This window comes from Cyprinodon variegatus, unplaced genomic scaffold, assembly GCF_000732505.1.
Source record: "Cyprinodon variegatus isolate N-32 unplaced genomic scaffold, C_variegatus-1.0 Scaffold1099, whole genome shotgun sequence".
Taxonomy (NCBI): domain Eukaryota; kingdom Metazoa; phylum Chordata; class Actinopteri; order Cyprinodontiformes; family Cyprinodontidae; genus Cyprinodon; species Cyprinodon variegatus.
In genome coordinates, this window is record NW_015151552.1 from 3,397 (window position 1) to 17,645 (window position 14,249).

At 37.1% G+C, this 14,249-nt stretch overlaps 1 protein-coding gene across 1 annotated transcript in view; it reads right to left on the reverse strand.

Moving 5' to 3' along the window:
* Positions 1 to 1,916: 1,916 nt before the first annotated feature.
* LOC107101470 (partitioning defective 3 homolog) overlaps positions 1,917 to 14,249 on the reverse strand; it is a gene marked incomplete at both ends in the record, with an annotated part of 175,735 nt that continues 163,402 nt past the window's right edge. Inside the window, 2 exons of the mRNA XM_015400405.1 lie at positions 1,917 to 2,127; positions 11,450 to 11,680. Of these exons, the coding sequence (XP_015255891.1) occupies positions 1,917 to 2,127; positions 11,450 to 11,680 (442 nt within the window). The remainder of the gene's footprint in view (positions 2,128 to 11,449; positions 11,681 to 14,249) is intronic.

The window sequence follows — 14,249 nt, forward strand, 5'->3', positions numbered from 1 at the left end:
AATAAAAAAAAATGATGAGGTAAACAATTAAAGGTAAAATATAGTTGCTTCACTTCACTATATAGATGAGTATTTAAGTGATTATATGTAAGTCCTGTTCTGGACTATGGAGACATCATATATGAATGCTGCCTCCTCAGCTCTCCACTCCCTGGACATAGTTTATCACAGTGCTTTACGTTTCATCACCAACTCTGCCTTCAGGCCTTCTCTAAACCTCAGAAGACAACATCATTGGCTTACTTTCATTTACAAGGCCTGTGTCACCTCATGTCTGTAGCTAACAGTGGTTACAACTCACGCTCTTCAAGTCAAGTTCTTTATACTATTCCCAGGACCAACACAGATCTTGGCAAAACATCATTTTTCTATGCAGCACCACGGTCGTGGCACAATATTCAAAACTCTCTGCAATTACGGACTCTTATTCCGCTACAGCATTTTAAATCACTATTGAAAACCGCTTGCACAGAGAATTGTAACTGTTATTCTAGAGTCTAGTTTATGATTGAATTTATTATGTTGTCCTGTGTTCTTATATGTCTTACTGTACTGCAGCCTCTTGGCTAGTTCTCCCTTGAAAAAGAGATTTTATCTCAAGGGACATCCTGGTAAAATAAAGGTAAAATAAAAATAATAATAACAATTCTCGAGGGTCTGCGATGTAATTTTTGGGGTGAAAGGCTGAAATGTTTGGGAACCCCTGCTTTAGAGGAGCAGCAGAAGTGGTCAGGTGGATTAACCCGCCATAACAACAATAAACAGCTTTAACTTTCCAAATCTAGCTTTTATTAAATAGTGGAAAGAAAATAAATGTTTGAAAGATCATCAGAAATTCAGTTATGATACATATTTAATGGGAAAGACGCTTCTTGGGTCATTTTAAAGAAAAACTGACCTTGGGCTGTTGAATAAATCCCTGAAATATAACACTATCCATTATCATAAACATGCATGTTGGAGGAAGTATAATGCTTAGGGAGAGTGGTGAGAGGGAGGGAGATGATCACAAGGTTATGAGGGAGGGAAGTTTATGATAAAGTTTATAATATGAGTTGAAATCAAAGCCTCTTCATGAGGTAAAGTGAACAAACTCTTCATCTAAATCTAATTCAGAATGTGTGGTACTACTATTTTTCACCATCTGACTGAGTTTGAGCAATTTTAAACAAATGTACAGACAAAATAAATTATAAAGCTTATAGTACATTTCTAAATCTCACTCTGTGGATGTGAAATGAAAATGTGCCAAAGCTTTTCTAAAATACAAAAGTTGAAACTGGTGCTTAGCAAAAATTTTACCCTTGGGTCAGAATAAATCCTTCCTGCAGGATCATATAAATATTTCTCTGTGGTTCCTCAAAGTAAAAACCTCCAGGGATGAAATAAAAAAAAAAATATATATATATATATATATATTCTTGAGCTGAAATCTGGCCGCTCCATGTCGAAACAGTAGAAGTTAAAATAAGGCAGAGGAAACAATACAAACTGATTCAGAGTCGATTTTAACATCTAGCCAAAGGTCTTTAATTCCCTGAGCTTCATACCAGCCCCTCCCCATTAGTATAGGCTCTGAACAATTTCTGCTGGTTAACAAATGCTGAGCGATGTGGATGGAAGGCCCTCGCACATGGGATTATGAATAAAACATGTTGCCCTTATTAAAAATAATCTGGCTCTAAAGTGCCAAAGGCCCTCGAGGTCGATAACCACCCCCTCCTCACCCAACCACCTCACAGGGTTCAAGGAAAAGGGTCCCTGATTAGCGTTGGCAACATCCAGAGAATGAATTCAGAGTCTGTATGATCCACCAGTGAACGTGTTGAGTGGAATTAAATAAAGCAGGCAATGATTGGTGCTCGGGGCAACACAAATGGGTTGTTTAAGTGCTGTAAGCTCTCTGTTGTTCTTACCTGAGAATCTCACCCAGGCCTTTCAGAACACCCTTCTTTGCTTTGTTCTTGTCCTTGTCTTTCTCCTTCTCCCCTTTCTTGATTTCCTTTGGCCCGCCCGTGGCGCCATCTTTCTGCTTGTCATCAGCCAGCCCGCCACCGAGGCTGAGATCGCCGCTGGTGGACATGGACTCCTGACCTGAAGGAAAGCTTTCCTCTGTGTCTTCATCCACTGGAAGGACAAAAAAACAGATCAGATGGGTTAACTTTACAGTGCTGAGAAAAATAAAATGCTGATTTTTTTTGTTTTGTTATATATTAGCCATTGTGTAACGTGTGCAAAAAAAAAAAAGGTTTCATATCAGATTAAGTGACCCTGAGTACATTAAACACCGTTTTCTAATGATGAATATATATTTGGTGAGAAAAGGTTTCCCAACCAACTATGTAATTAGTGAATGAATGAATAAATGAATGAATGAATGAATGAATGAATGAATGAATGAATGAATGAATGAATGAATGAATGCTGTGATAGAACACGAGATGCTTAATCCTTTTAAATAGGACACAACTCAAATTCTCTACTGCATTTTGCACCATATTTATAATGAATTGCACTGAACCTTTTCATATTAATGTGATTTTGCAGCATTATTTTTAAACTGGTTTCATTTCTCCTACACTGTTTACATTTTAATCACTGCTGCACTTTGTGAATGGTGGTGTTCATTTCACTGTTTCACCTTAGTTAGCTGCTAATTCACTGTTGAAATGCTGTATGCAATTGAATTTTGTTTTGTATACATACTGTGCATACAGTTTTTTCTAAGTCTGAGGCTGTGTCCGAACATCCTTCCTAATCACTGTATAGGGCACTATATAGCGGTTACTCCATTTTAAATGAGTGTCCAAACGTATACTGTAGTGGATGGAAAAGTAGTGGACTCAAAATCTCCCACAATGCACCTTGAAGAGTAGGGATTATCCATGGTCACTAGACGAACAAATCAATCGCTCAATGCTTGGAGGGGAGAGGTCTCCTTGAAGAACATTATGGGATTTTCTGTCACAGCGGCACATGTCGCCATAGGCTGTTGCTACCTGATAGCCGGACTAACAACAAAGATGCCACAGGCACCGGGCGGTGGAGGAAGAGTTACGTCACAACCCCGGAGCAAAAAGTAGTGATCATCTGTCTGAACGGTCAGTTAACTGAGTCCACTGTATAGTCCCCGCTCTATATAGTGATTGACGGATTTAGGGGTTCGGGCTGACATTTGGACACAGACGAAGTCAAAGTCTGAATGAAGGAATTAATGAATGCTGGAAATGGCTGAACCTATAGTGCTGTTCTTAACCATAAAAATCTCAGTGAGAAAAATCATTTCAACATTAGAGCTATTGAAAAAAAAAGAAAAAAAAGAGGTCAGAAACAAACTAGAAATTCCAATTAAAATTTGTTTAACCCAATAATGCCAAATGTATCATATTTGATACATACGGTTTCTGAAATGTTTCGCGTCTGACACCTTTTGCATAATTTAATGGTAAAAACTGCTCAAAATCCTATTGTACACAATCAGACATACCTGATAACAAAGGGCAGATGACACAAAAAATAATCTTGACTTATCGCATAGTAATAAATTATTAATATCAAAAATGTATTTCTGTTTTTTCTTTTAAACTTATTTTGTTAAAAGGCCAAATAAGGACTTCAAACCAAAAAAAAGTAATTTTCTGTTTTGTTTTATTCTTGGATCAGGCTTTAAAGGGTTAAGGAAGGAACAAAAAAACAAAACAAAAAAAAGTTTTGATTGTCCTGGTCTAATGTGAATTAGACAAAAACCTGTGGCATTGATTTTTTTTTTTTTTTTAAACAAAAGCTTATATTTGCTCTTGTTATGTTTGCCATATAATTGTATTTATTTATTTGTTTGTTTTCTTATCCAAAACATTTAATAAACAAAAAATAAATAAGAAAATCAGGTTTTAAAAAACTTGAAATGGTGGGGGAAAAATGTGAAACTAATGTTAAAGCAAGACATTGCAGAGCAAAGTGCAAATACAGTAAATGAACTTTAACTTTTGGTTGAGTCCCTATAGATTAATGAAGCTGCATTTTACATCAGCAGACATTTTAAGTTGTCTTTTACCATTTGGACTGCATCCCTCCTTTTTTGAGCAACATCAGAGAAGCCATAAAAAAACGTACTGAATATCTGAACAAAACTACGGAGCCCCTCTGATGACATGGTCAAAAAAAATGTTTAATTGTGGCCACGAAGTAGGATTTCGTGGCCACGCAATAAGTATAATGTGCGCACGAAATACTACTTCAAGGCCACAATTAAACATTTTTTTTGACCATGTCATCAGAGGGGCTCCGTACAAAACACTGAATTGACTCTCCTCGTTAGAGCGGAATATATTTACATTGCTCACCCACTGAGAGTAGAGTTCACTGGAACATACTTTCTTAGTTGGGAGCCTGAAGTTATTTCAGTTGTGTACATTTCACACAGATCACAGAAAACTCCTCTTCTTCTGCATATTCTTATACATAAAAAGAGATCCAACTGAACACTAGCGTATGCATTAATGATAGTCAAGCGAATCTGATATTTAATTACGTCTGAACTAATTTTATACCCGACATCAAACTCAAACCAAACTCCTTAGGTGCTGCAAGGTTGATTAAACTCAAAGTTTTCATCACATCTAATCAGAATCAATGTAGAAAATGTAATTAATCCATCACTAATTACTCATTTAAATAATCTAGAAGAAGGCTTCTGGGGGATGGTAATTACACATATGATGTGTGCTGAGCTTGGCACAGCCCCTGTCTGCTCTATCTTTCGCTCAGAGGTATGAAGTAGATGTTCCTCAGATCACGATGCATTACAGTCATGCATGTCATTGTTTAATTTCTACCTCTGATAGAAGAGAGAAAAGTGCTTATCATGAGGAAAGAAGACGGAGGAGGGACAAAAATATTTAGCAGCCTTAGGTTGGAAAGAGATTTTAAGGATGATAGGATTTCACTTTCTCTTGTGATCTGTTGAGCAATCACCTTTTGTTGCAGCTGCCACCTCAAAGGAAACTACTACTAAGGAATACTAACAGCAAGCAGAGAAAGGCAAGAACTGAAAGCAGATTAGCATCTTAAATCATACAGTTGATTTCTGCACAGGCCTCTGATCTGTTTACACAGGTTAATCTAAAAAAATGAAAACATTACAAAAAGATGAATAATTAATGTATATTATGCATCTATATTTAGATATTTCTTTCTATCTATCTTGACTGAAATGATCACATAAGTTCTAAAACTGAAAAAAAATAAACAGAAATTGGGCTGCTCAGTGTTACAGTGGGTAGCACTGCTGTCTTGCAGCAAAAAGGTTCCGGGTTCGATTCTTGGCCTGGGTCCTTTCTGCATGGAGTTCACATGTTATCCCTGAGCATGCATGGGTTCTCTCCAGGTACTCCGGCTTTCTCCCACAGTCCAAAAACTTGACTGTTATGTTATTGGTTTCTCTAAATTCTCCTTAGGTGTGAATGTGTGCGTGAATGGTTGTTTGTCTCGGTGTTGCCCTGTGATGGACTGGCGACCTGTCCAGGGTGGACCCCGCCTCTCGCCCGTAGACAGCTGGATATAGGCACCAGCATCATTTGCGACCCCAGCTGGGATTTAGCGTGACAGAAAATGGATGGATGGAAAATACACAGAAAGAAACTTTATGCTTTACTTTTTTAAAAGGCATAAAACGGACGGTTTTGATTGATTTCAATAAATGGCACAATGTCTTGCACTAATTTGTATGCAGTTTCTGGATAGGGATCTACTTTATCCTTCTGTCTGCCGCCTGCTTATCATCCACTTCAGAACAATGGCGGCAAGTAGCAGCTGTGAGCTCTATCTGGCTATTTAAATGAATGAGATTAGCAGTAGTGCTAATGTTCCTACTGCTGCCTAATGACGCTGAGCTGCAGATAACACTCTAAATATTTTAATCCAGAGCCTCCCAGAGGGCAGCCGACAAATGTGCATCTACGAGCCTGTCTGCATACATCTGCAAGTTGTTGTTTATGTTCAAGTTGATCCAATCTCAGCAGTCACACTGACACAGGGAAACATATTTCTTTCTTCCACATGTCCTGACTCTGCATTTCAGGTGTACCAAATAGATAGAGATTGCCTATTGTACAAGTGCTTGGGTAGTTTTACTCTACGGAAAGGATAAGTCAAATCCTCCTGTTGAAAGGGTTCGCAACAGGGAAGGGCATTAAGTAGAAATCTCAGAGCTGATTGGGTACCTACCTCCCATGTCAAGCTTTTAGCCAATACTAGAATTATTGATTATTGGTCAGAAAGGTTGACAAGCTGATGCATGAGGAAGTAGAAAACACAGCTGTTTATAATTTTGTCGAAGTCCATGAGCAACAGTCATTTCTTTCCAGTTTTTTTTTTTTTCTGACAATCTTTTGATAGTGGTATTTATGGGCTAAATCAAAGTCTCTAAAGGTTTAAATCTCCATGCCCTAGCCAATAGAAGCTGTTGCTCGCCTGTCAATTCTTTACACAGGAATAATTCTGCGTAGTTACAAATTTTCTGGTGCGCAATGGGGAAATTCAGTCCCCAGGGACGTCAAGCAGAAGGGTGTGGACGCCAAATATAACGTAATTTAAACCTTGAGGACGCATCAGGCATAAACCAAGCTTTAGGACTGATATATGAATTGAAATAATGTTTAGGTTTCCTTTCTATTAGTCATACTTTTAAGTGTTTTCTTTAAGAACTTAACAGTTTCTAAATGGAACTCTATGGGTTTTTATTTTCCTAAATGTATTCTATATTTCATGTTAGTATTGGATGGGCCAATATATGTTTAACTAGATTTCTCTCAAATGATCTAAAATTGTATCAATTTTTTTAGATTTATTAATTGGTACCATTACTCGCAGTTACTGTTAACTGTATTGTGCATTTGTAGTTTTATCTTCTTCTAACTTTAGTTTTCTTATTTAAATTTGCAGACTTTACTTTTGAGATGTAGCATCAATAATTTTCCAAGACTTTTATTTCTGTTCCAGTTCCACTGCAGCTGTGCTCCTTTTTTTTATATGATGCACAGGAAATGGTTTTGCCCTTTAGATTCCCAGAGATTGACCATTTAATGTCAAAAACTTGATCCACCCTTGTAAAGAAAATCATTGTGTTTAATGATGAGTTAAATCTAAAGGCCAATTTAAGCTTCTGACGCATAGCCTCTGCAACCGTCAAATCTGTCTCTGTCTCAAAAAAATCCTGACTGTGGGTCATACGGTCGCAAACCCACGCAGACCTCAAGCGGAAGTGCGCAGACAACAAGCAGCTGTGATTGGTCCTTGGTTTACCTTTCTGTGTGGTCATCCTACTTGATTCGGTGCTGGAAAGCGCCATTTTTTAAAACCGAAGAACAATGGACAACTACCACGAAAGGTTAATCGAGGAGGTTCGGAAGTACAACCACTTTTACAATGCCTCTGACAAATTATATAAAGATGCCAAGGTCTCTGCCAAACTGAAGTTCTGGTGACCATCCGCCGAAGTTCTCGCGAGTTCTCAAATAGGCTCCCCATTGCGCTTTGGCGGGAAACTGCTGTGCATCCCTAGAAATTCCAGACCGACGGTGCAGAAGGATACCAGCAAAACATGGTTTGCAACCAGACCCAAGCAACATTTGATGTGTGCGTTTGCAGACGTCTAATCTGCCCTTTAGATTTCTTTTTGCCTGTTGCCAGCATAATCACTGGTACATCGTCGCTGAAAAAAAATGTATTAATCTTTGCCTCACCAACCATCTTAATGACCAAGTTCTGATTAAAAGGAAATCAACTAATTTATCTGATGAAGGACTTGAAAGTCAGAAATCACACAAACCCCAGTCCTTCATAGGCTTTTTTTATGTATCAACTGTTCCAAGTTATGAAGTACGGATGATCTGTTGAGCTAAATCTTCGTTCAAAGTGAGGTTAAAATCATCTCCGTCACAAGTGCTGCACCAGTCTGAGTTAACAGAGGAAAAAAGAAAAGGTCAGTTTTGAATTCAATATATTTTTTGGCATCTACTATTTAATATAACACTGACATAAAGTGAGAAAAAACGAGTTATGTTCTATATAAAAGCAGACAAAAGCCTTTACTGTCAGACATCAGAAGGTGAGGCCATCCAGATTGATTTGATGGGACTTAAAAAGAAAAGCCCGGCAGTCACAAATACTAGCAGAAAACCTTGATGAAAGTGTCAGGAAACTCAAAGATAATTTGCAACAGCAGACAACCATCGGAAACATTTTGTCACTTCTCTGAAATCAACCATTAAACTTTTATTCCATAATAATCATAGACCTTTAAGATGGCCTGTCAAGGAAGGTTGTGAGAGACAAGGTAAATTGCCCGTCTTTTTCCAATACATAACAGAAGCGAGGGATGATTTAACTTTTTTTTTTCTATCTTATTTCTTCAAACAGTACAACACAGAGCAGCACAAGAGGAAGTGCATTATGTCCAGCAGAATATCTTGTGGGGACACATTTTCTTGACGTGATGCCCCGTTCTTATTTTATGTAAATAAAAGTCTGGGAGCAGTGGAAGGCAGCGGCTTATCTGTCAACTCTGACTATTAACCTCAGTGACGAGCACGGGCTGGCTGCTTTTATCTAAATTGAAAAACAGAGTTATTTGAATATCATGGGGAGAATGCAATATACTGCAGCAGGGGAAATCGGTTGCTTTCCCCATTTTTCTTTGCAGAGATAAGGCTGTATTTAGTGGCTTGCCGACAAAGCTTATGAGAACAAAGCATTTCAGGCAAATAATTCCTTCTTTTTCAAATGTCCCTCAGCTCTTTTAATGGAATCCTTTAATGGTGAAAGGAAATTTATAACAAGTGATTACTCTTGTGGTGTGGCGGTGTTATTGCCTGTCAGAAACTGTAACACGGCTGCCTCTCTATTCTGTATATGTGTTGTCATCTCATAACAGTGCCTTGAAAAAGTTATCATACCAACTGAACATCCACAAACTTCTTTGTTCTTAATGTGATAGATCTGCGTACTGTAGAATAATATATTTAGGAGGCCAAAGGAAGATTGTAAAGGTTTTCTATTAAAATATTTGAAGAGTGTAAGAATTTGAATTCAGCTTTTTTTTTTTTTTTAATTGAACTCTATTGATCTCACACTGGAGATATCTATCAGTGTGGGGTCAAGACTGGCAGTTTGTGGGCATCGAACCAGGTACTTGCAACATTCTCGGTGCACTAACCACCCCAGTTAATTTATACCGATACCTCTAACTAAATATCACACAATCAGCTTTTTTAAGAAGCTCTTTAGAGGTAACTCTAAATCTTTTCATAACCTCAGATCAGATTTGGGAAGGGATCCAAACTTCATGATTAAACCACATTTTTCACAATGGGAATGTTTGATAGCGAGTATGATAAAGAGACAGAGCGCTAGTTTACCCCCACACAGGAAATTTGGCAAAAAAAAAAAAAAAAACAGCTCAACAAATTTGAGGTGTCAAAAGATTTAAACTGGTGCTTATTCAAACAATTATAACAAGTTCTGGCATGTATTAGCCATCAACTTGAATGTTAGCAACTAATTTCATTATTTTTGTATTGTTCTTTCTACCCAGTCTAAGGAGAGAAAAAATGAAGAAGGGTTTAGAGGACAAAACCTATTTATATAGAAAAAAGTATTTTTCAGGAACTGAGGAGCAAGATGTAGAGGATTCGTTTTGTACGGAAAAAAAGATATATTAATTTGGGATCTATTGTAAAGGCCTAAACACACCCCTAATTTAAGATTTAGCGTTTGATCTAACAGAAAATTCGATCATATGAGGTTGTGGCACTAAGAGTTCATTGAAAATAGGTGCAGGTCTGAGACTGGTCTCAAATACACAATTTGCTGTAATTGTGCTTGTTTAGCACCAACTGTGATAGACTGGTCCATTTTGCCCAGACCTTTTAGCAATTCAGTTGCACTTTCATGCAGGGATACTCAAAAAAGTATCGATACTGAAACGTTGTATCCAGATACAATACTCGTTTTTAAAAGTATCGATACAGTGCCACCACCAGTGGCACCTAAGCAGTCATTCATCTAAAGTGCAGAATAGAGGAAAATGCACTTTCAGAACACTGTGTGATTGAATAGTTCTGTGCACTTTTCAGTTTCAGACTTTTTTTTTGTAAGAGGTGCAGCTGTTGAGAATTATTTTTGTTTCTTAACCGGTTTGGCTAGTGTCATTGTTATGTGTGCAAAGCATAGCCAAGGAAGGAAAACTTAATTTTTATTTTTTTATCAAGCTTGCTTAATATTGTGCACAGCATACAACCTCAAAATATTGTTCTTATTGTTTATTGTATTTATTGATTGTATTTTATTTATTAATGAAAGTATTTCTGTAAAATTTTGGAGTCTTTGTTTTTATCCTTGTGGTATCGAAAATGATATCGAGTATCGAATATTTTCCTTAGTATCGGTATAGAGTTGAAAAGTTTAGTATTATGACAACCCTACTCTCATGAGTCTGACATGGAAGAGATACATGGTGGAAAAGTAAAACAGATCTGCTTTAGTAAAAAAATACAAAGTAAAATCTCCGTTGCACAAGGTAAACCATCCATGTTAGCCTTGTTTGAAGCAGCAACTCGGACATAACCAATCATAAAATATTTGGATAAACAGTGTACTTCATCTATGGTAAGAGCTCTGGAGGACAGAAAACAGATAAATCAAAAAAAGATCTCTGGTCACTAGACGAGCAGAGATATCCCAGAATGCTTTGAGACGCCTCCTTGCAAAGCATCATGGGATTTGTTTTGGGGTACTGTGTGGGGGAGCCGGAATCACGTGACAAACAGGGAGCAAAAAGTAGGTCCGAAAAAACAGTTCGCTGAGTTTACTTTAAAGTCTCCACTCTATGTAGTGGTTGAGGGGTTGGGTGTGAGGGTGGATGTTCGGATAAAGTGATAATTTTGATAATATTTTGTATATACAGTATTAATCTCTTTTAATTTCAGGACAATGTGCACAGGTTGGTCATAAAGTAAGGTGCTGCTTTGTATTTTGATTGACAGCTGACTCAGCTCTTTCCTAACCCCGTAAACTTAAGTTTTACAGAACTTTAAACACAGAATAAGCCATTTATCAGAAATTTCTGAGTCTCAAAAAATAATTTAATTAAATTTGACCCACTCAAATGCAGGACATTGTTTTAATTTGTGGGACATAGGTAAAAAATAAAATGCAGCAAAGATCTGCAAACTTTCAAAAGAAAAAAAAAATGGTATCTGAGCTTTCAGTTGGACGCCAGCAATGTCATCTGGCCTTAACGTTACTAAAATCTTAAGTATTAAGTCACAATTTCATTTAAAGTTTACATTACATGATATTTTACCAGCCTTTTTAAATCAATAAGTTTAATCATAGGATACAGAGCACCAATCGCCGTTATATAGTATAGATATGTACAGTAATTACTCACATGTCTCAACGCTGTTCTCTTCCTTTGCTATGAAACCACGCTGCACATAGGATTTGTCTATAGCCGCCCGGAAGCTCTCGTTGCAGCCTCGACCCCTGATGATCCGCGAGGGCATCCTTTGGACGTTGAGCTCTTCGTTCATTATAACCTCAGCAGCAGGGTTGTGGAGACTCTCCATGGAGCTGGACTTTTTTAAATCAGGGGAAGCTCCAAATTGTCGCTCTTCAGAACCTGTAAAAGATTTCCAAAAATTTGTTTGTTTTAGTTTTTATGTTGCAAAAATGTGAAGAATTCCTAATCAAAATTTCCCCAAATAGGGTAAGTCAATGAACAAAGACTGACTTCATTTAGATAATTTATTTACCTAAATAAATGAACCTAAAAAATGATAAAATGATATATACATTTAATAGAAATTAATAAAAGATAAATTATTTCATGATGAGAACTACTAACATAAAGCTACCAATAACATATTAATGTATAATATTATGTTTAGTTTTGATATATGCAATAGCTTTGAATTTTTATCAAGTATTATTCTACAATTCTTTTCATTTACATATTTTTTATTTATTTTGATGCTCCCAAAGAAGTGTTAAAACCCTTTTAAGACAAGGTGACATTTCAGTAGCAAGACAATTCAAGTGCTGTACATAGGAAAAAAATAAAAATAAACATTACAGGAAAACATTACTGTGACATAAAGGTAAATAGATAATTAACCCTAATTGTTACAGAGAATAAAATGAACAGTTAAGAGGATTGCTTATATGAAGACATTATGATAAAATGGTTAATAAGGGCACATTCAGAGGCCACTCTGAACACATTTCTGATCTTGACTTAAAGCAACTGAATGTTTCAGTGCTTTTCTACTTTTCTCAGAGTTTATCAAAGAATATCGGTGCATCTGCACTAAAAGCTGATTCCCTCTGTTAAAAAAGTAGACTTGGACTAGAAGACTTGAGCAGTCTGGTTGGTTAATACACTGACCATAAGTCTGTAATGTGCTAACTTACTAAGCCACTCAGTGATTTATAAACAGAAATCTTTTTAAAGTCTATTTTTCTGAGATATGGGAAGCCGCTGTACTAACTTCAGACCTGTGGTGATATGCTCCATTGTCTTCAATTTAGTGAGGACACCAGTAGCAAAAATCTTGAGTAAGATATTATCAATAAGGCCGTTTAAAAACATAATTTTTTCTGCGCCACAGCTTTACAGATATGTTCCTAAGATTTAATATTTAAAAGATGCTGAAAGACAATGTATATCTCTTTTACCATGTTATGTGCTAATTTAAAAAAAAACAAACATGAACTGTTAATTGTGTAGAAAACATTTTACCTCTTGTGCCAAGTTAAAAATGGATATAAAGAGTGTGTTGTTTAGATCATAAATGCAGGGCTACCTTTGGGTGTCAGGGGATGATTCGTAACCTCTGTATAGGGCCCTATATAGTGATTAGGGCGGACAGTCGGACAGTCAGCCCCAGCTGCGGGGGAGACAGAGGCCATGCAGCTTGCCCGCGAGGGGTAGACCCAGGTTTTTTGCCAGTGGGAAGGAAGTCAATTCTTAGCAGGTTGACCCATGCTTGAAAAACATGCTTTAACGCCATATTTTCAGTGGCAAAGAGGCTTTAGAGGCCATGATATAATGCATGCTAATAAGGATATTATTATAAAAGAGGCAGCATGTAATTGAGCTTCTAAGATTGTAAACTTTACTGTTATCCCTTCATTGGTTCATGGTGGTGAAACTAAATGTCTTCTAGAACAGATTTTTTTCGATAGTGCATGTTTAGGTCTCCGTCACACATGCAAACAATTTTTGCAGAGCAGAAGAAACGGGATCAATGTCATGTTTAAGGTCATCTAAATGAGGCATGTCCAACCACCACCGGTGATTACACGGATCTTTTGGCAGAGGAAACAAACCGTCTGAATGTATGAGAAAAAATGTGTTGTTGAGGAAAGCCAACCTCTAAACATGTCTCTGCCAGGTTTTTCACATTTATGGACTAAAATATTTGCTCACTTTAAATATTCTTAATATGGTCGTGTATTGTTAATAAATTCTTATTGAAACAGAGCTTTTTAATCTCGTTTCAGTGCTGCTTGTTGACAAAAGATCAGCTGCAGCTGGTTTGAACAGTAAAGCTTTCACTACCTCCCATTGTTAACAACTTAAATCAATTGAGCTAATGATATTAAGCCATTGTAATGCAAAGGCACTAAGAAAAATAACTGCACTTGTGTTAAAAGCATCCAAACGCCACAATTTTGCACAAAAACTGAGAGGGAGCTACAGCTGTTTACTGGATGGGAAGTGTTCTACAGGATGACATGGCTGGCTGTTGGCTTCAGGGCAGTTAAGTTACTGTAAAACTGGCAGTTGATTAGTGCAGTTTGCCTGCAAGTAAAGTTTGGCCTCTTGGCAGGTTTGCATTTTTATCACACATTTTTATTATCAAATAATGGTTTAAATAGAGCCTCCGTGAGATGTTCAAAGCTTTTGAATATTGTTTCATAACCTGAACCTTGCCATATCAGTCATTGTCATGCTGTTTGGTCTGTAATGCTCCTCTACAAACCTCTGATAGCTAGATATACTCGGGCTAAATTAAACACAGGGACACAGGGATATTGTATCAACTAGTGAGGTGACTGCTTATAGCAGCCTGTTGCATTGGATTTTATTTCAGGTAATCACAACAAAGAGATTTATGTACCCTAGGTACAGTAATAACCTGTGCCATAACCCTGTTAAATAAGAGACTATATATATGTAAAAAAAA